The 21,065-nt window shown below is 44.9% G+C and overlaps 2 protein-coding genes across 5 annotated transcripts in view; both read left to right on the forward strand.

Annotated features, from left to right (window-relative positions):
- The window catches only part of LOC108552531 (uncharacterized), an 80,458-nt gene extending 70,512 nt beyond the window's left edge, over positions 1-9,946 (forward strand). For 2 of the 4 annotated variants that reach the window (XM_017907137.1, XM_017907138.1), the window contains 6 exons: positions 4,037-4,186; positions 7,083-7,364; positions 7,627-7,713; positions 7,814-7,862; positions 8,003-8,261; positions 8,770-9,945. In XM_017907137.1, the coding sequence (XP_017762626.1) occupies positions 4,037-4,186; positions 7,083-7,364; positions 7,627-7,713; positions 7,814-7,862; positions 8,003-8,261; positions 8,770-9,340 (1,398 nt within the window). In that variant the 3' untranslated portion in view covers positions 9,341-9,945. Of the gene's footprint in view, positions 1-4,036; positions 4,187-7,082; positions 7,365-7,626; positions 7,714-7,813; positions 7,863-8,002; positions 8,262-8,769 lie in introns of all 4 variants that reach the window. The other 2 variants (XM_017907135.1, XM_017907136.1) reach the window with 2 other exon arrangements.
- A 6,546-nt stretch (positions 9,947-16,492) lies between these two features.
- On the forward strand, positions 16,493-18,959 carry nanos (RNA-binding protein nanos). Its single transcript, XM_017907118.1, has 3 exons — positions 16,493-16,778; positions 18,460-18,682; positions 18,851-18,959. The coding sequence occupies exons 1-3, from the start codon at positions 16,637-16,639 to the stop codon at positions 18,957-18,959; spliced, it is 474 nt and encodes a 157-aa protein (XP_017762607.1). The 5' UTR covers positions 16,493-16,636.
- The last annotated feature ends 2,106 nt before the right edge of the window (positions 18,960-21,065 follow it).

A 21,065-nucleotide genomic window follows, 5' to 3' on the forward strand; every position in this document is an offset into this window, starting at 1 on the left:
CAATTTCTTTCTTCTTCTGCCCTTTCCTTCCTCCCCCGCGCGTCTCGACGTCTTCCTCTTTTTTCATCGCAGTATTTCCCCATAAAAGCGGCCCGGCATAATAAAAAGCGTTATATAGCTGGCACTGAAAAGTAACGCGCCTCTCTCTCTCTCTCTCTCTCTCTCTCTCTCTCTATCTCTCTCTCTCTCTCTCTCTCTCTCTTTCTTTCTCTTTTCCTCTCTTCCTCTCCCCCCACCCGATCTGCTTCGTTCGTGTATTCGTTTTCGTGTACGTGCACGTGCGCGCGTGTGCGCGTACCTACGTGTGCTGTACGCGTGTCCGCGCTCGCAAGTCTGTATAGGTACGTACACGAAGAAACAGACACGGGCGGCGTAAGGTCTTTTACGGCCTTATTTGCGGAGACGTAAAAATCGCGAAAATCAATACGGAACTTCTAACATTAAATATTCAGGCTATTGACTGGGCGGGGCCGAGAGCCAGACACTCTACTTTCGTACCTGAGAGTTTCTCGGCTTCTTCCATGGGAATACCATTCTTCCGCGATCGCGATACGCTCGCCGCTTTCCAGACGAATCGAGAAACGCAGCTGCTTCCAGATGTTTCGCGTCTTCTACGTACATCGGCCTTTCCTCGATTCTTCGCTCTGCGTGCTACCGGTTCACCCACCACCGGCTTCTTTTTCCACCCGTGGTACGCGGATTTCCTCCCTGTCGCCTTTTTCCCCGTCTATCCCCGTCTCTCCCCGTCTCTCCCCGCCGATCTTCAACGCCGATCTTCGTCGCGTCGTTTCTCGCGAAATCCTTCGTAATCGCGAGATTCGTGCAGAGCCGCGAGATCGCATCCGAGATTCTTCCCTACGTGTTTCCCCGCACCGTCGCGCGAAACGCGTGTCCCTCTATCCTTTTTCCCCTTTCGCGGAATAATAGCTTGTTCGATACTCGTAATGATTAAAAACGATTTGCGTGCGCAGAGTGATCAATGTTGCAATGACAATTTTCAAAGAGCGAGCCAGGATATTCGAGGTTCCTTTTGACGGAAAATTGTTTGATGTATGAAACGATTAACGCTTTAACCGAGCAATTATTTCCAGGGAAAAGCGCAATATCCGACGTTCTTTCTGTAACCGGCAATCAAATTCGACGTTTGCAATTGGACGAATTGTTTCGGGCATGTTGCGAAAAATCGGACGATTCGATACGCGGAATTGTCAGCAACGTTTCGATAATACGCGTCTGCTCTAACGATAATGCGACCCCGTAGCTGGGAAACATTTGTTTCCGGGACAAAACGAAAAAGCGAAGAATGGAAAAATACGAAAAACAAATTCGTCGCAGACTCTCGACGTGTAGCCCGGTTAAAGGGTTAAGGAATAAATGATTCGCAACGAGAAGCAAACCGGCTTTTCACGATGCAACAATACCGTGGCACGAATTAATACGTATTCGGTTGCCTCTTTTTACTCGCATGTAAAATTCCATTGTTGTTCCGTAGAATAATTTCCAAGGAATTACGCGAACGTTCCGGTGTACCGGTGGGAGTCGATAGAAACCGGGCTCGAGCGACCAAGAAAAAACGAAAGAGATATAGGAAAAAGACAGTGGGAAGAAAGAGAAAAGAAAGAAAAGAAAAGAAAAGAAAAGAAAAGAAAAGAGAAAAAAAGTAGAAACGGAAATAAAAAGGAAGAACGCGATTTACGCGGTGGGTCGACGTTTCAGCGAAATAAAATGCAAATTCGAAGGGAAAATCGTAGGTACCGTGTGTGCGCACGCGCGTGTGTGCGTGCGTGCGTGTGTGTAACGTCCTGTCCCGTTCGGTGGACGATCAGCGCGCACGCGATCGAGCAAAGAACAGATCTCGCCTTCGTTCCGCGTTTCCACCGATTTCTTTCGTCCGAGCGATATTTCTCGCGATTTATTTACCGCCTTGTTTACCCTCTTCTTCCTACACTTTGACGTTTTATCGGCAAAAAGTCGAATGTAAATTTCGAACGAGGTACTCGCGAGTGACCGACGATTCCTCTAACGTTCCTAAGAAACTTTCGTCACGGTTCGCGGTGAGTTTCTCGAACAGATTCTCGCCGTTCGAGCCTCTCGAATGCCACGGTGGCGCCCGGTTTGAAATATCGCCAGTTCGAATTTCGCCTTTTTGCCCGCCAACAGCGTCGCGCGGGGTTACGTCGCGTCCACCCGAGCAGCGCTCCAAGAGGAATTGCAAGAGGGACAACGGAACGAATCGTATTCCTCGACTCGCCGTGACTTGTTGCGTCTCGAATTCCGCGAGTCGAAGAAACGACGACTTCATCGCCGCGAGGAAAGTCACTTTTCCTCGCGAAAACACGCGTAACGAAGGCTCTCGCGGCTCGACGCGCCACGGGGCGCGCGATGATGGCCGACGCCGACGACGCCGTCCACGACGACGACAACGACGACGACGACGACGACGACGAGGACGACGTCGGTGAATCTGGGCTAAGCTGTGCCGATTTACAACGCCGATTTACAACAAGGCCGATTTACAACGGCAATTTACGACGCCGATTGGGAAACGACGCGTATTCGGTTTAAACTCGCGCAACGAACGAACGAGCTAATGAACGAGAACGTGGCAATAAATTTGCCAGAGACAATTGATATACTACGTAACAGCGATATTCGATATCTTTTAAACCGAACACTTGGTTGCATCGGACGTGCGTTACGCGAAAGCTGTGCATGCGATCCTTTAAATCGCAAGCGGGAAATAAATTTCGCCCGCGCGAAGCATCGCTTACGAGATTATATCTTCTCTATTTCGCGATAACCAGATTAACGTAAAAGGAAAGGAAGAAGCACGGACGAGGGGGAAATTACGATGGAACCGGTAGACAGGATACTGACGGAGGATGTGTCGTTTATAAACGACGTGTCGGCAAATAAAATCACGATTGACAGAAATACCGGTTGTTCAACGGTGCTAAATACGTAGGCGTGCGAAGCCGTTCTTGAATCGCTTTAAGCCCGTTTCACACACGTCGAAACACCGAGATTCCGGTTAGTCCGGCGTTTCTCCGAACTCTGCGTCTCGGCCGGATCCATCGTCTTCGATTAGCCTGTTAGACCCCGTAGTCTGACTCTCGATACCGATTCCGTTCCATTCGATTCGGATTCGACGCGGTTCCTCGCCGATTCGGTTTCGTTTGTTAGAATCGCTCCAGTTGGCTGCAGCTCGATTCATCGGTCCGCGTTTCCGCTCGAATCCGGCGGAGAGATCGACGTCGCCGGGATGGAACCGCGAACGTCTCGCGTTCGCCGTCTTAATTCCAGCGGATTAAATAGAAAACGGAAGAGTGGAAGTTGGGAAGGCGGTACGGGTGAACGACGAATACGCCACGGTATCGCGAGCACGTGTGCAACTTGAGCGTGAAACGTCTGTTTTTTCCTCGTCCTCGCCGGATCGAGTGGAAAGCGTCGAGTTCAGGCAGGTGTGTAACGAGCTTTAGCGGTAAGGAAAAAAATCACAACGGTCAGGGAACGAGAGAGTAGCCTGTTCGTCGAGTGCTTCATTGACTTTCATGACAGATCTGCACGTGGTAGCTGGCTCTCTCGGGCGTCGAAGCGGAAATACATATTTTATCGGCGCTGTTCGGAAGCGCCGCTTAAGAATTCGATCATCTCCACGATCCGTACGCGTCGCTAGCCTCGTCTCTGTGTACGTACGCGTTCGTATACGTACATACGCGTGCGTGCGTGTAGACGGTATAACGGAGCACGTATATAGCGTGGCAATTTTTCGGCTAATTAATGAAGAGCGACACGGCGTCGCATGCCCTTATCCGGACCTACGAATTAACGCTGTCGGGTCCTTAATTTTCGACGTTCTTGATTTTCTCGTGTCCATTGAACTCGAATATTTGTCAAGGACGCGTTTGTCGGTCATGTTTTCCCCCCCGCGCGTAACCGGTTTGCTTCGCTTTAATGGTCGATTTGCAAGCGTCGAAAGTTTCGACGGATCGTTTAGTCCCTTCATTAACGCGCCCTTTCGCTTTTGTTTTCGCAGGTGGTTCTGTCAGCGTGCAGCACGTACTTCGACACGATTCTGTCCCAGTACGAGGAGAAGGACCCCATTGTCATAATGCGGGACGTCAAGTTCTCGGACATCAAAGTGCTGGTCGAGTTCATGTACAAGGGAGAAATTAACATCGACCACGTGAGTGATCAATCTAACTTTTCCGCAAAATCGGAACGCGAATCTTCTCAGGGACAGAGGACGGTTAGAGAGGGAACGAGATATCGAGAAAGGGGTGGGAGAGAAAGAGAGAGGGCGAGTTCAACGGGGACTTTGAGAGACGTCGCCGTCGTCGTCGTCGTCGTCGTCGTCGTCGGTGTCGTCGGTGTCGGTCGGGTTTCCGACCAGCGATGCTCCCCGCGACCGGTCGAGCGTCGAAATTAAAACTGATTAAAGAAATAAAGCCCGCGGAACGTAGCTCTTTCGTCTCTTTTCAGACTCGATGGACAACTTATTTACATCGTGGACATTTACGAGGGCACTTGTATCCCGCTGACGGAGGGAAAAATGTCGCGGGGAACGGCGCGGGAACGCGGCTGGCCTCAATTTATTAATAATTGAAGACTCTTGCTCTTCGAGGTTCGAGCATGCCGCACTTCAAAGCAACCCGAACTTGCTATTAATCCCCGGGCAAAAATCCTCGCAAAGATGCAATTTGTTTTGCCGAGCGCGGTCAATCGTTTCTATCCCCCTTTTTTCCTTTCTCGCCGTCGTCCGGGTGGATGAATCGAACAAAAGAGCGGAGGAGGACCACTTTGTCGTCCTGCTGCAAACCGTCGCTATGAAAATCGAATCGATGCGAGTCGTTCTACTCCTTTTTTAATCGCTTTTTAATCGTTCCATCGCGGTGTCGTACGCGTCTCTTTCGTTTACGATCGCGCGTTAATCGTGGTGGACGAGGAACGCGCGACAGTGGAAAACGCCGGTTGCTTCGCTCGTAGCTTATTCCCGCTTCGGAGGAAAAAAGAAAAAAGAAAAAGGAAAAAAGAAAAAAGGAAAAAGGAAAAAGGAAAAATGAGAGAAAGAAAAAAGAACCGATAAACTAGGCTAGGCCAATAATAAGCATCGATTAATTAAGCAATAACGACCATGCAAAATCGATGGCATCCGAGTTTTCTCGGTAACGGGAAAAACAAAGCGATCGGTGCTAGAGGAAAACCGAGCGAATTCGATCGGCGCGCGGGACGAGAAGTTTCGAGCAAGTTTCTCTTTTCGCTTGACCCTAACGAAATCGCGGTATCGCCGGAGCATCCTCAAAGACACCGTCCGCGATGTACGATCGAGAGGAGAGATGGAGCGCGTGTGTCGCTTCTTAGCCGCTGGTGGAAGAATCGGATTGGAATCGGAAAGAGGATCCCGAGCGCAACGGGTTCTCGTTCTTCCGTGTTTCTAGTCGTGATCAGGCAGTCGGGCATTCGCGAGAGCTTTCTCCGGCGCGCGGTGGCCACGTTTTGCCTGCGAAAAATCCGGCTCCGGTGAAAATGCACGGTGTGTCTCCCCGGCGCATCGGGTCGGGGAGATCCGTTCGATCGTGGTCGGTAAGAGCTTTGGTTGGATCGGATTTGCGCGAGGTCGGGACCGTGCGCGCGCGCTCGCGTGCTCGCGCCTCGTTTTTCAGCCGTTTCTGCCACACGAGGCTGCAAGTATTACACACACGTATAGCAGATAGACCGGGCAGAAACGAAAGCGGCAATGGTAGCGGCGCCGCCGGTGCCGATGGTGGTGACGGTCGTTTCTGAAATACACATTATTCCCGGTACGCCGGCGGAGACGCTGACCCACATAAGCATTTTTCCAATTCCGTCCGTGGCTGATAGAAAGCCGCGGAGAACCGTTTGTAGAAAGTTCTCATATTATTTAGCATTCTCTCGGTCGCTCCGGTATTATCGCGGTGAAAATTGGCAAATAATAATTGGACCTATTCCACCGATGCGTCCAGCTGCCCGGTGCCCGATATAACCGGTATACATCGGTATATATCGGCTTTTTCCTCCTCCCTCCCGTACACACCGCCTGGCGTCGCGTCGATCCGATTCGCGATTCGCGATTCGCGATTCGCGTTTCGCGTTATTCGGCTCCCTCGGCTCTCCGCTCGAATCCCGGCGAATCGGGCAGATTCGGCTGCTACGCGAGAGTATGCCTGGGCAAATTGAAGCGGCCAGGATTAATGGAATTACTAATTTTTACTTCTGCCGCGTGATCGCTTTTTCCTCCGGCTTTTTACTCCGGACGGCCAGAGGTAATTAGATTTACCTAGCTCTGCGCCTCCACGGCAGCCCGACGAATTTCTTACAGCGCCGAGTTTTCCCTCCTACCGGCACCCCGCTACTTACCGTCGTCCTCGGTGGAACGATGTCGAGAACCCGCGCAGCTATCCGTAGGAAAGAAGCCGCGAGAATGGTTCCGCGATAGAAGAAGGAAGGAAATGTGCCTGCCCCCCTGACTGGCCGCGCGAGCTCGTGCCAAAAACGCTGAAACGCCGGCTGCCTCGTATATTATACCATTTATGCCTTATCCCCTGGAACCAGCGCGGAAATATTGAAAGCGGATCGGTTAAAAATATTGCCGCTGCCTTGCTGCTCGGTAACTCTTGCCAGGAATGGTTAAACCACTCGGGCTAATGTCGACCGAACGCCGAGAGGGAACTCGCTACTTACCTTGATTAGTCGGAGGATATCGCGAGAATATAGCTGTATCTCGCGGATCGGTATGAAAAAAATGTTCTGCTTTCTTTCCGCGCGAATTTCGATTCCCTTTATTTCGCTCGTCTCGATAAATACACCCGTCGCGTACCTTACCGCGTACGGAATGCGCGCACGTATGCGCGTACGGTATAATACGTATATTCGAAGGTGGTTGGAAATTTTTCGCGAGCTCGATCGGTACCGCGACTACGAAACGCGCGACTCTCGCAACCTCTGAAAGGATTAAACGACAAAGAGGCCTGACAGTGCCGTCAAAGAAGAGAACTCTGTATCTTTGAAAGGTTCGTTCTGTTTGCCAGCTTGATTAAAGTCGTCGCGTGTCGATGTTTCAGACGAGATTGTCGTCCCTGCTGAAAACCGCGGAGGATTTGCACATCAAGGGCCTGGCCGAGGTGAGCTGGCGTAGCGATTCCACGCAAAATGATCTAGGCAACAGCGGTCACAGTCCCGGTGCGGCGACTCCAGGTGTCGAGACGGTCCTCAGGGAAGGAGACACCGACGAACCGCCACCTCCGAAGCAAAGACGCAGAGGGCGCCCGCCTCTCGACGATCCACCCTCGGCCCACGACGTCTTCACGCCCAAAATCACCTGTATCACCGGAAATGTACGTCAAGTATGGCTCAGGTGTTCCATTTTTTTTAACGCGACAAATATTGGTTTCGTCTGTTGATCGCGAACGATCGTCGTCCGATATTTCTTTTTTACACCTCGTATTTTTCTCCATTTTCTATCCGTTTTTTTTCCGAATTTTCGCCGTTGTTAATCCTGCTGGATATCATCTGCACGCGTGTTTGATCGATCGCAATCGACAGTCGAAACCAAACGGGACATTTCTTCTCTTTGACTCGTCTGTTGAAACCTTTTCGATTTCCCAGGAGGAAATGATGAGCGAGGGCGGTGACCACGAGAGTTGGGACGATGAAATGATGATGAACGAAAATAACGAAACGCCACTGCCGGTGGTAAGGATAGTTTTTCTTAATCTTGGATCGCTTTGGTAACGCCTACGGTTGCGTGTGCGTGTGCCGTTTTATAACCACCGTGTATCGTGATACTTTGCAGCTATCGTACATGTCCAAGGATGACAACGCATCCGACCAGGAAAAGAAAGGTACGTGACTCGGTCGCTCGAACGAAATAGAGTCGTGATTAGGCGTTACTCCGAAGGATGATGCTACCCGGATAGCTATGCAGAGGTGCGCGCCTATTCGGTAGGCGCGAAGAATCTAACGTGGTTTGATTTTGCTGCAGCGCCTACCACTCCCTCGAATTCCAACGCCACGAACCCATCGATCCCTGAGCAATTCCGAGACGTCGTGAAGATGAACGATTACCTGACGACGGGACGCCGCCAAGAGTTCTGGGAGGAGCCGTTCACGCGACGCGTTATGGATGCCATTAAGAGCAAAGAACTGGAAATGAAGACTGCCGCCGAGATACTTGGCGTGTCCTACGGAACCCTCTACGGCAGATATCGCGACAGTTATGGTTGCCTTAAACATCCGTATAGGTAATGGAAGAGACTTGACGGTTGTCGGTTCTTGATTGCCTTTGTCGCGACCGGTTACTGCCTTCTTCGTGTTTTACGACCGTATCGTTCTACGCGTCGCGTTTATACGAGCGCGAGCGCGAGCGCGCGCACTCGTAACTTTTGCCTTTCGAGAGTTTTCATTTCGTCGCGTCAAAGACGCGAGAACCGAGAAAGAGAGAGAGAGAGAGAGAGAGAGAGAGACGCGCGCTGTACGGAAAGAAAACAAAGAAATTTTCCTGGGAATAAATTTGAGACGCGTGCTAGGTGAAATCGTGCATTAACCTGCTTTCATCGGCTTCGTTTTTACGGTGCTATGTTTGGCAGTGCGAGAAATCGAAGCAGACTCTTTCCTCTTCTTACTCTTCGCTTGCTTGCTTGCTTACTTACTTACTTACTTACTTACTCGCAACGTCGACTCGCGATAATCGGTTAGGTGAAAAGAGGAGAAAAGAAGGAAAAATTACGACGACTCCGTATCTGTTCGCAGAGTAAGGGACTTTTGGTCAGAGCCAGGACCAGCGGAGGTGTTAGCCAAGCTACGAAGAAAGGAGATCACGTTGTTCCGTGCAGCCGAGTTCCTCAATGTGACCGTCCATACGTTGGCAACGTATTTGTCGACGCTACAGGGCCCGGACAGGATTTCGTTAGCCGGTGACTTGAGCGTGGCGTCGGGCGCGGTGGACGGTAACAACGAGACGCCCGAGAACAACGAATCGGTGAACGATATTCTGCAAAAGATCAACGCGAACGCGTCCACTACAGCCACACCGACCACCTCGACCCCGATCAAGAGAGAAGGAGGCGGTTACATCGAGGTACCGACGCCCGTCCCGAAACCGGCCACCTCGGTGCTGGAAAACAATCCGGACATCACGATCGTGAAGACAGAGAGCTTGCCACGTAAACGGGAGTACGCGAAGATCTCGAACACGGAGAACAACAACGCGAAGCTGATGAGCGGCGGCGCTGTGAGCGAGGTGACGCAGCAACAGCAGCAACAGCAACAACAAAAGATCACCGATCCGTTGTCGTTGAACAACGACAACAGCAAACCCTAACTATTCAGGCCTTATCTGCAACCGGCGTATCCCCGTGCACCGAGCGCTAACTACAGATCCGAGCTGTGCCCTCGCAGATTCTATTCGAACGTGTTTACTCGCAGATTCTATTCGAACGTGTTTACTCGCTTTCTCACGAATTTTCATTTGAAGTAGAAGAAGGTGAAACGCGTCGTGCTGTCCGTGTAATTATTTGTCGTCGTGACGTCGTCGTCGCAGCCTTGGCCCGTTCGTTGACGCTCCACGCACGCCAGCCCACGCCAACAGAGTAGTAGCTTTAGACAATCTCGCGTGTACGATCGTCGGTCGTGGCATAGGCTGGAGTTGCGTCGACATCGGCAAAACTGCCACGAGTAAACACGAGAAACCGAGGAGAGGGTTATAGCACCGGATCCTGAAACGCGGGGGCTGATTTACGTTTTTCGCGAGGACTTTGCCAAGCGAGGGCTCGCGTTCGATGGGGTTCTGCCTTCGGATCCGGCTCCGTTCTATCCAGCGTTGCACGGATGCAACGCGCCAGCCGCGTATATTTTCCGAGTAAAACGAACAGAGTGCGTCGAGAACTAGAGAACGATTCCTTCTTAAAAGTTTAGTACCTAGCGATACGGTTCTTCGTTACTTCAAAATTGGTTCGCTTAAATCCAAAGTCGGTAGCGATTATCGATCGTGTTCGGCCTTCGTGCCAAGGAACAAACAAACAAACGAAAGAAAGGGAAAAAAAAAACGAAAAAAGAAGAAAAGAAATGAATGAAAGAAAGAAAGAAACGTGTAATAAAGTTCAATCGAAGTTCCTTTTGAATAACGATGTGTAGGGTGTATCGCGAAAAGAATGCCTAGACTATTTTCTGCCGCATGTGTCTGTATGGTAGCACGTAAAGAGCGACAATATTATTCACCCGTAGACCCGTCGGTATAGTGATCCCAGAGTGACAGTCCTTCGAGAATAGATTTCTTCTCGTGCGATCGTCGTTTTAAACAAACATTGCACGAGCGTATGTTTCAGCGGTTATATGAAAATACACTTTTGCAACGGGAGCCTTAAATCGTTCGAACGTCGGAAACGTTTTTACATACGTGATTCGCCGACGAGATTAATTTGTACCATATCTGTCTTTTTTCGAAGCACGTCGCCCGATGACGAAGTTTGCCTTTTACAGTTTTTCTTTTTTTTTTTTCTTCTTTTCTTTCCTCCTTTTTTCTCCCTCTCTCTCTCTCTCTTTCTCTCTCTCTCTCTCCCTCACTCCCTCTCTCTCCCTCTCCCTCTCCCTCTCCCTCTCAAACGGTGATTTGCCGATCTCGATGGATACTTTCGCAGAGGACGATCTTCTCGTTAGGAATCCTCGATGACGGTTGCTTTTGAACGCGTGAAACGTTCGCGACGGGATTCAATGCGCAAAGAAAAAACGGTACAATTCTAATTTTCTTTTTTTCTTTCGCTCACTTTCTATCTCCACTGTTCTCTCTGTCTCCCTTTCACTCTGTTTTTACAACAGTATATAGAATTTATTGCACTTATAGATGATATTTTTTTAGAAACGTCGTTTAAGTATAAGCGCGAGCTTTCTTTCCTCCTTTATTTCGTTTTCTTTTTTTATTTTTTATTTTTTCTTTTTTCTTTTTTTTTTTATGTACATACATATATTACGTTGTTGACATTTTAAGTGGCTTTTATGCAAGCAAGCAAGCAATGATTGCTGATCGATATCAAAGATCACTTAAAAAAAAAAAGAAAAACAAAAAAAAAAAGGAGATACACGCATAACGTCCATTGTAAATATCGGTGCAATAGTAAGACCTAAAATTAATCTTATTTGTCACAAAGTGTGCGCGTTTAATCGCTATTTTAAAGGAAAGAAAGGCAAAGAAAAAGGAGAAACGAAGAAGGGACATGCTGTTTTTAGTGTCGTACAATCGCGTTCGGATCTCTTGCTCGTAGAGGCAAGACCGGAAGAGACGAAAGGAAATGAAAAACGGGGGAAAAAAGGAAAGAAAGAAAAGGGGGAAGGGTATATATCGATGCGATGATTCCCGCTTGATCGAATCGATAATGCCTTGTCGGTGCGTACACCAACTTGCGGAACTTGCGTTTAAGTTTTACTTTCGTAAGAAATTGTTCGTGGCGCTGTTGTGCCGTATCTGCGCCGAGGCTAAACGCGAAGCGAAAACGAGGCCGCACGCGCGCATCATTAAACCGTACTCCATGAGACATTTCGACTGGAAAAAAAAAGAAAAAGAAAAAAGAAACAAAAAGATACGAGTATTCCTGTTCGCTGAAGGTAACGAAACGAAGCAAAGCAAAGCAAAGCAAAGCAAAAGAAAACAAAACAAAACGAAACAAAACAAAACAAAACAAAGCAAACAAAACAAAATAAACAAACAAACAAACAAACAAACAAACAAACAAAAAACACTAAGTAAGAAGTAATAGTATAGTAGAGGTATTCTCGATATGATATTTTTCGACGATATAAGACTTAGTTGCGTTGAGAGGACTCGTACAGAGAGAGGGTACTTGTAAAGTAATCCAGAGGAAAAATGGTGTAATTGTGAAAACCGGACGCACAGGAAGAACACGCAGTGTCGTAGAGGAGGGTGGCAACGAGGAGGGATGAAAACGAAAAAGTGGTACTGTGAAGTGTGTACATACAGAAGCGTAGGTTAAATAGAGCGATGGAATGCATGGAAATGTGAGCACGCCGAGAATATTATACATATATATATACATATATATCTCTTTTTCTCTAGAGGAAATTCTAAAATCGACTGACTATTAATGATAAAAGAAAAAAAAAAAAAGAAAAAATGATGTTTAAACTGTAAACTGCTCCATGAGCAAGGAAGAAATAGCGTTATACGTTCGACGAGGAACATTAGTATTTTCCGGAATGCGAATAAGCTGCGTTGCGTTTTCTGTTTTGGTTTTTTTCTTTTTTTTTTTTTTCCTTCCTCTTCGTTTTTAGTAAATACATTGTATCGTTTATCGCTGTTGTCGGACCCGAAAAAGGAAAAAAAAAAGAAAAATCAAGTATAGTCTTTTCGATTACTTTACGAGTGCTCTGAACCGACCATTTTACCACGTATAAGTATCATTTTATACGATAACTTTGCACCGTTCGATATTTTATTCGTAAACTATGGGACACCGTCGATGATATATAGATCTGTTCATTCTTTCACTCATTAATTTAACTCTCCTCGAATATCATTAAGTCTCTCTTTCTCTCTCTCTCTCTCTCTCTCTCTCTCTCTCTCTCTCTAAAGTAAAATAAGACTAAGACATACCAAATGAGAAATGTAAGGACAAGTTTTGTTAGGTTAGTACTATCGCATATCAAGAACGCAAGAATACATGCGCCTGAAGCACTCTGTATTGCCTATGCACGTCCCGGTGAAACGTATGTAGCTGGGGCGCACAAGACCACTTTTACTCTAGCAAGAGTATACGACTAGAAGTATTAATATTTAATATTAATAATCAACGCGGATTGTCCAGAATGGATGGTCATGTTTTTGAGGATCAACGTCGAGCCATTTTGAACAAAAAGGAACAAACGAATTTAAAAAGAAGACGAAAGAAAGAAAGAAAGAAAGAAAGAAAGAAAGAAAAAAATACGAACGAAAAAGAAAAAAAAAAAAAAAAAGAAAGAACAAAACGATATCACAGATAGAAATTCGATTTTTAATTTTTCAATCGTTCGTTGCTTTTGTTTCGTTTTCATTTTTTGTTTTTTATCGGCCATTGATCCTTGGAAAAATTTCCTACTTTTTTACCGTCCATACACGGACACCAAGTTTAACGTTTAATCTTTTTCCTTTTCTTTTGCAACGTCTCTCTTTTCTTCCTTTTTCTTTTTTTTTTTTTTTTTTTTTTTTTTTGGGGGGGGGGGTTTATCCGAGACACGATCATTTTTTTCAAAGCGCGTCATCTTCGCGAGAGTACAAATTACATGGGACTTCTGTCAACCCTGTTGGTGCCGTGGAATACGCATGCATCTTCGCAACGTTTCACGCGTTTTCTTATCCTCCGCGTACTTGCAACGACGGTATAACGTTACGTTTCGTGCACGCGACCTCGTGCTGCCCGTATAATCCCTTTGCTTCTGGGCACCAACACGGTTAACGATTATCTTTGAACAATTATTAAACGACGTCACTGATTCGTTTAATATGTTTCTTCTTCCTTTTTTTTTCTTTATCATTTATATATACACACATCTATACACGCATATATATAAAATGCCAAACCGTACGTCTCAAAGACTGATGGCCATTCATTTGGAGGTTCTTGTAATGGTAATCTCACGCCGCGCGATTTTGTAATCGTGACAAAGTCGCCGGAGTACATCGACATTGTATGAGAAGACAGGACAAGACTAGCCTATTATTGGCGAACGATGCCCGATCGCCGTGCGCATCGTACAATGAGACTAAAAAATTGATATCATAATTATGTGTCGTTTGATATAAACGAGTAATGAATATAGTATGTATCATCGTTTTATACACAACCTAATTATATCTACGTACACTATGTACATTCCTAGTATACACTATGTCACTGTCACACACATTGCATTACACGCGCATTACAAGGAAAAAAAAAGAAAAAAAAAAAAAACGCATGGACCTATTGTATACGTGTACGCGCGTGTGCATTCGCACGCAGGGGAGCGTGTGTACGCGTGCGCATGCATGGACGCGCACGCAGAGACACATACACATATGAATATATTTATAATAATTATATAGCTATTCCAAAACGGACCACCGCGACATCGACGTACGAAGATCACTTAACGATAAATACAAACGAGATAGAAGAAAATGAAAGGAAAATAAAAAAAGCTCCGGGGGGCGAGGGTGGGGGAAAAAGAAGTGTATGAGGAAGCGCAGTCGACGATACACGCGTATTAGTATAGTGATCGTCGATGAAATTAACCAGCGTTATACGTTTCGTTGTTAAGAGAACAGCAGCGCCGTTATCAGTGTCTCATGTATAACAACGCAATTGAGTCTCTGTCAATTTTCAATACACGAGAATTTCCGTGTGTATACGTATAATACAGGAGAATACGAAGAGGAAACAAAATGTAATAAAACGCGCATGTATAGCAAAAAGAAAAAAAAAAAAGGTTGTTACACTTGAGCACAATAGAGAGGACAAAGTATTCGAGTATAGTTTTACACGAAGGCTTTATCGCCCGTTTAGTTTTATACCTGAGACACGAAGAAAAGGCTGAAACGGTTAGACGATAAAAACAGTTCGAAACCCCTCTATTCTGCGTTCTCGTTCTTTCTCTCTTTCCGCTGTCCGTAAAAAAACGAAAAGTAAAAAAGAGCAAAACGAAACAAAATCAGATTTTTTTTCTATCTCTCTCTCTCTTTCTCTCTCTCTATCTATCTATCTATCTATCTATCTATCTCTCTCTCTCTCCATCTCTATCTATCTATCTCTATGTCTCTATCTCTCTCTCTTCCTCTCTTAGCGATAGCGAATCATCGTGTCACACGCACGACCACATCGGGTACGCGTAACACGCGCACATTACGCGCATGCGCATTCGTATCGCATCCGTTTCGTGCAGAGAACTTCCTCTTCCACTGCCCATTCATCTTCTTTTTCTTTTCTTTTTCTTCTTCTCTTGCTCTCCTTTCTTCCCCTCTCTCTTTCTCTTTCTCTCTCATTTTTAAGGCTACAATAATTTCGTTTAATTTACTTAGTACGATGTATACAGACGTATTTTGAAAATCATCAGAGGACGCGACGACGTGTACCAATCGATCGATAAAACGACGTCGCGTTCTCGTTTCCGCGGAATATCGTTTCTCGTTAGCCAAAGTTTAGAATTTGCGTTTATTATCCGTAATTTTTTCCTCGCGTCCTGTTTTATTTCTTCTTTCTCTCTCTCTTTCTCTCTCTCTCTCTCTCTGTCTCTCTTCCTCGCTCCTCCAAATACGTTCTTCCTTTCTTGCGCGCTCCATCTTCCTTTCTTTCTGTCCACTTTCCACTTCCTTTATAGTTCTATCTCTTTTTCTGTTTTTTCTTTTTTTTTTTTTTTTTTTTTAAGAATAAAATAAATATATATATAAATATATATTATATATATATATATATATTGATAAAATATTGAGATCGTAATTAGAAATTGGGTCGAGCGCATACAATGCTGAAAGACGATAATGGTATTTACGCGTAAGGATGTTAAAAGGTCGAGCAGATGGATTAAAAGCGGTCTTGGCTAACATGGCCAAGCTGCTTGCAGAGAATATTCAATGATTGAACAAAAAGAAGATCAGTAAATGTAAATGTTTGTAAACATATTATGAAACATTATTTGTTCAGTGCCTACATATTTACACAGTAACAATAAAGATGAAGATTAGCGAATATCCCCTGGTCTCTTTTCTCTTCACCAAGAAGATACCATTTATCGATCTATCGATCGAAACTGATCGTCCAGTGAGTTACGCGTCGATCGTTGAAATTACCATCGCAATGCGAATGATCGTTTTCCACGCGTATTTTTATACACAACCGATATGCATCTTCGTATTAAAAATAAACAAGCGAAAAACTGTGTCTTCTTTCGTTCCTGGAAAATAACGTTTGCGGTTACAAATTATAATCTAACGCCGCCATCATCGCGCGGCGAGATCAAAGGGAGATTCAAACGTTCCGAGCTATTCAGGTACAAACATCCCAATACGGCGATTCGTTTCATCTCGGTTCGCTTTCTTGTCTGGCCATTAGGTTTCGAATATTCCGTTACCGAACGTTTAACAAAACGAAATCGAAATTATTCGAAAATCCGGCGAATCGAAACTCCTGATCCCAAATCGCGAATATCGAGGTAAAGTACAAGTTAATATACACCGCGTCGCTTTTTTCAAATCTCAACGACAGCTTATCGATAGCTTTGAAATTAAATTCAAGGTCACGCTATAATTGGAACATCCATCAGTATTTTGGGTCGTCTCTACTTTCGCTAAAGCACTTCAGATCGACTGGTATTTTTTTAAACGATTCGTGTATATACATATCTATGAATACGGGCCCAAGTATAGAAGCACCATCCCCACCATCGGACCCTTTCTTCGCGATCGTTGGTCACGGTGACATCCTAGCTAGGCAGTTGAATTTCGAAACTCGACCGAGGTGGATCCTGGTCTCTTTGTTTATCTTCGCTTCGCGATCTTTACCTTTCCGACTTCGTCTCGTGAATAAGTTACGCGTTCACCGTTTTGTGACTTTCCCCTGCTTTTCTCATTTTCCTCGTTTCTTCTTTTTCGTTCGCAATGCATGTCTCGATCATGCAGAAACTTCCGATGCCGCAGGTGTCGAACTTCTTTTATCCGTTCAATACCAGTCTCGAAGAGGAAATCAAAAGATTATTCATCAATTTCACGATCGAGACTGAAAACACGCCTCCTCCGAATGGTAAGTCGATATTATAATTCTCGTATGGTTTCGAAGACGTGGAATTTTCTGGAAATGCATTTACGCGACACCTACGTACACGTCGATGATCGATGGAAGCGAAACGACGTTTCATCGATTTCGCATCGATGCCTAGAGATGTTAAATTGCTTTATTTTATGCTTATTTTACGCTTATTTTGGCATGTTGAAATTTTCTCGTGGATCGCGTAACACGATGTAACGTTACGTAGCGTAATGTGACGTAATCTTGTCGCATCACGAACACTTCTGCGAAAAGTTCAAGATATTCCTACGGTTTTTATCGCACAGGAATGTCTTTCCGTTTTTGTTCTGCTCGTTAATGCCTCGGTAATTGGATGCATGTCACGGTAGACATTAATTTTTACATTTTTGCCGAAATCTTTCACAAATATTTCTCCTTTTTCGTTAATTAATATCGTTAAATGGTAGCTTGTAACATTTCTTAATAATATATCCCTCATGACGTACCATAAACTATCAGCCACGGTCGTTTATTTCCATAGAAACAACAAATCATTTCCGACTAACCTTCGCGCAAGTAACCTCGTCCCTCGTTCGTTCGACTCAAAATATTCCAAAATTTGGTGCCTTTTATTTTTGATGAATAGATTTAAAATCACGATTTAACATCGCGTCGTAGTACGTATCAATTTCGAACCGTATGTTCGGATCCGTGGTTCCTTATGCGCCGTGAAATCGCGTCCCGATCGACGGATACCTTTCATAACTTGTAAACAAACGAATCGATGAAACGAAGTTTGTATTCTAAAACGTTTCGAGAAGTCGTCGCACCCATCCGCGATTCGTGGTAACCTTCGTTCGGTTAGAGTCCATCGAACCGAGTAAAACGGTATTGAATATATTCGTATAATTACTCGTTTGTTCATCTTCGCGTCCAAAGTTTTTCGGGAACGCGATAATTTCGTCTAGCATTTGTTTTCTCCGTGAGTGAAGGAAACGAAGAAAGGAAGAAAAGAAAGTACAAGTGATCGTTTTTGTCGCGGTGATACAGATGTTCGTGATCGCATAAACGTAAACAGAAGATCGCACGCTTTTTGCTCGACTAGCTCAGGTTAGAATATGCCGATGATGTTATCACGTCGAATCTATCCAAAATATAAACACGTCGCAAGGCTTTCTGCAATTTTTCGACGAATTCTAGACGTTAATAACAGCCTTTGTTACCGATATTATTTACCCCCGATTAAACGATAACACTTGGTTCTGCGTTATTCGAAGAATTAGGACGATTCTGTTTACAAACCATGAAACTCGATACCTGCGGCCGTTATTTTCTCGTCTCACGCTCTGTCGCACCAATGCCTGGAAAAAGCCTCAACGAAAATAAACGGCTCTCTGTTTTATCGACTGCTCTCTATACGTATATTTCTTTTCTATCTTTCGATCGTCTTCGAAAACCTTCCACGGCCTCTAGTATATACGTACCTTCGATGCATTTTCTTTCGTATTCGCTGAACACCGTCTAAATTATATCTATCTTCGAATTTATCCCTACCGGACTTTCGGTCTTTTTCCCCTCTTTCTTTTCTCTCCTGTTTTTTTTTGTATTTTATGTGACATTAATTTTTGTACTTTCTTTTTTTATGTACAATATTTTGGCAAAATGCAATTCACGTAACGTTACTTGACTATTGTAGTCGAGGATGTAATGGAGGAGTTCCGACATAATGGGCGCGATTTTGAATACTGTCCAGATCTGGACAATGGTACAATGCCAGAAACGACACCACGCCGCAAGAAAAATAAGAAACCCTTGCCCACAGAATGCGTTTTCTGTAGAAACAATGGCGAAGAAGAGGCTTACTACCGAAAGCACTTGCTGAAAGACGCTGACGGCCGCGTCTCTTGTCCAGTCTTGAGGTAAATCCAACTTTTACGTTTCGACTTTTCTCATTTCCCTCCTTTTTACCGTCCTTTCATTCTCTCTTCCCATATTTTCTGCTTCGAGGAAGAAAAGAAAAATCCCTTCGAGAGTTACAAGCCGCGTGTCACTTATGCCTCTTTTTTCCACCCCCGTTTGTGCTTTAGGGCCTATACGTGTCCAATTTGTGGCGCACACGGAGACATTGCTCACACGGTCAAGTATTGCCCGAAGAGCGAATTGAGAAATTCTATGGGTAAACGGCGCGTCAAGTAAGACGCACGTGGCGCTCGAGCACGTGTCGCCATTACTGTGCCATAAAACATCCAAGTGTGGTTGGTGTGTATCTGCTTTTCCTCGAGCACTTGGAAAAAGCAGCGTGTCGCCAAGTTCAACAACTCACGGAGCGTTTCGGTATCATCTGCTGGCAGGTAATCTTACCGTCGCACTCTTCCAAGAATAAACGAAACAACAAAGTGCCTTATGGGAATCGATATAAATACGTACGTACGATTTTTAACCGAGATACTCGTGCAACGAAGTTTGTTTCACGAGCGAGTTTATTATCCGCATTTTCTTCTACTCGAAGATTTCTGCTTCGTCTCTTTACGTAGTATTTATTCCTTCCTGCTCGTGCAATACGACATATCGTCTGGAAATGTAAAATAAACGTCCGAGATTGAAGCAAACTGCGAAAGCACGAGTAACACGAATTGTCTGGACGATAGAGAGGCTGTATCCAAAGATCATCGTAGTCGTAGGAATTATTTATACGAAACGTGCCATATATCCTAGCGAAACGTGTCGTTTACCCGCAAAGTATTCCACAAAATTACGAAGAAACTTTATTCCTACGAGAATATTTTTACTGAATTCTTCAAGCCAGCATTTGATACTTACGAATCCTAATTTTCTTTTGTTTTCTTTATAAATTCATGTATGTACATTTACAAGCATTGACATAACGTTCGTGAACACCTATATTTCTTAAGATTATATTTCGACAGATTTTTACGTCGGTGTTGCAACAAATACTGTGATAATGTGAATAAGATTCTTTAAGACTTTTACGTAACAGCCATAAATATGACAAAATTACGTTGTTCATGATCGTGAACAACGCTCTGCGACTCTTTATAAAACGTTTAACAAAGCAAATTACGTTTTCCGATCTCGAAGGTTTCGAGCAGACCTTTTTTTATCGAGTCACGTGAATGAAGAGGGAGAGGGAGAAAGAGAGAGAGCTACGTTTAGTCGATTTAGAAAAAGCAATTCTTACATTAGACGAAATTACGACTAGAAGCGTTTACGCAGTTTTATTTATACCAAATGTAACAAAGAGACTGCGTTTGTACTTTACTAACGTGTATCGAAAGTCACGAAAGAAAAGATTTCTCTTTTTAAGGTTAGGTAGCTTTTCTTGAACGGTCGTCGAGAGGGACCAATGAGGTAAAGTTCCTTTTAAAGCGTATACTCAATCGTTCGATAGCATTAAATACGTAGGATATACATGTACGGAAGTTTGCAGCTCGTTCGTTCCATTTTTAATTTATCCGACTCTGTGATGCTCGTCGTTTTCGATTCAGTAATTACGAAATAAATCAGGTACGATATCTCGATATGATTTCTAGGTGCATAATTATTTTGATGAAACCAACGAGCTCGCGAAGCCTCTCATTCCTGTGTGCATGTATGTATGTATTTACGCGTCGCGTGTATGTGTGTATGTAGGTATGTGTGTGCGTGTGGCCATGGGGTTCGTCGTCGTCGAAGGTCACCGAAAGGAGAATACCAGCCGTGATGTTTACCTTCTTTTGTTCGGAACTTCGGTGGCTGGTTTCGTGGCTCTTTCCAAGCAGTGGCTTTTTTGTTCGCCGGTTTATACTCATCCTTTTCGCGGCTAGCTTCACTTCGAACGCCCGTTACATGCTTGACAAGCGCGCCAAGTCGAATCGGACGGAGAATCACGTTCAGCGTATCGTTCGTGTTAAACGAAATAAACGAACGCGTGAACACGTTCGTTTCTCTACGGCAAGTTTGCTTTGGAAATTTCAGTTTAGGTCAGGTAATAGGTATCGAACCACGTAGTATAATCCTTTATACTTTATTTGGTAGGTCGTTACGATTTCGAGTAATCGGAAACTTCTCCTTTGCGTTGTGTACTTTTTGTATTCGATAAATGTAGTTTTAGGTTAGGTTTCACGTGGGGTTTTGCATTCGGGTTGGGTTTAGCGATAGTATTTAACGAAACTATTTAAAGACAGTCGAGAAGAGAATTGTTTTCAAGAAATCTTTATTGACAAGTTTTACGATTGGTAATCGAACAATTGTATAGTTGTATACAAAGGCATCGCCCATTCGGCCACGTATTACGTCTACAGC

The sequence above is a fragment of the Eufriesea mexicana genome, unplaced genomic scaffold (assembly GCF_001483705.2).
Source record: "Eufriesea mexicana isolate 0111107269 unplaced genomic scaffold, ASM148370v2 scaffold6940, whole genome shotgun sequence".
Taxonomy (NCBI): Eukaryota; Metazoa; Arthropoda; class Insecta; order Hymenoptera; family Apidae; genus Eufriesea; species Eufriesea mexicana.

Excerpts from the sequence above, each read along its gene's own strand:
- nanos (XM_017907118.1), top strand. The coding sequence starts at position 16,637 with ATGCATGTCTCGATCATGCAGAAACTTCCGATGCCGCAGGTGTCGAAC. Across the intron at positions 16,779-18,459 it reads AAACACGCCTCCTCCGAATG|TCGAGGATGTAATGGAGGAG; the intron begins GTAAGTCGATAT and ends TGACTATTGTAG. Across the intron at positions 18,683-18,850 it reads GTCTCTTGTCCAGTCTTGAG|GGCCTATACGTGTCCAATTT; the intron begins GTAAATCCAACT and ends TTTGTGCTTTAG.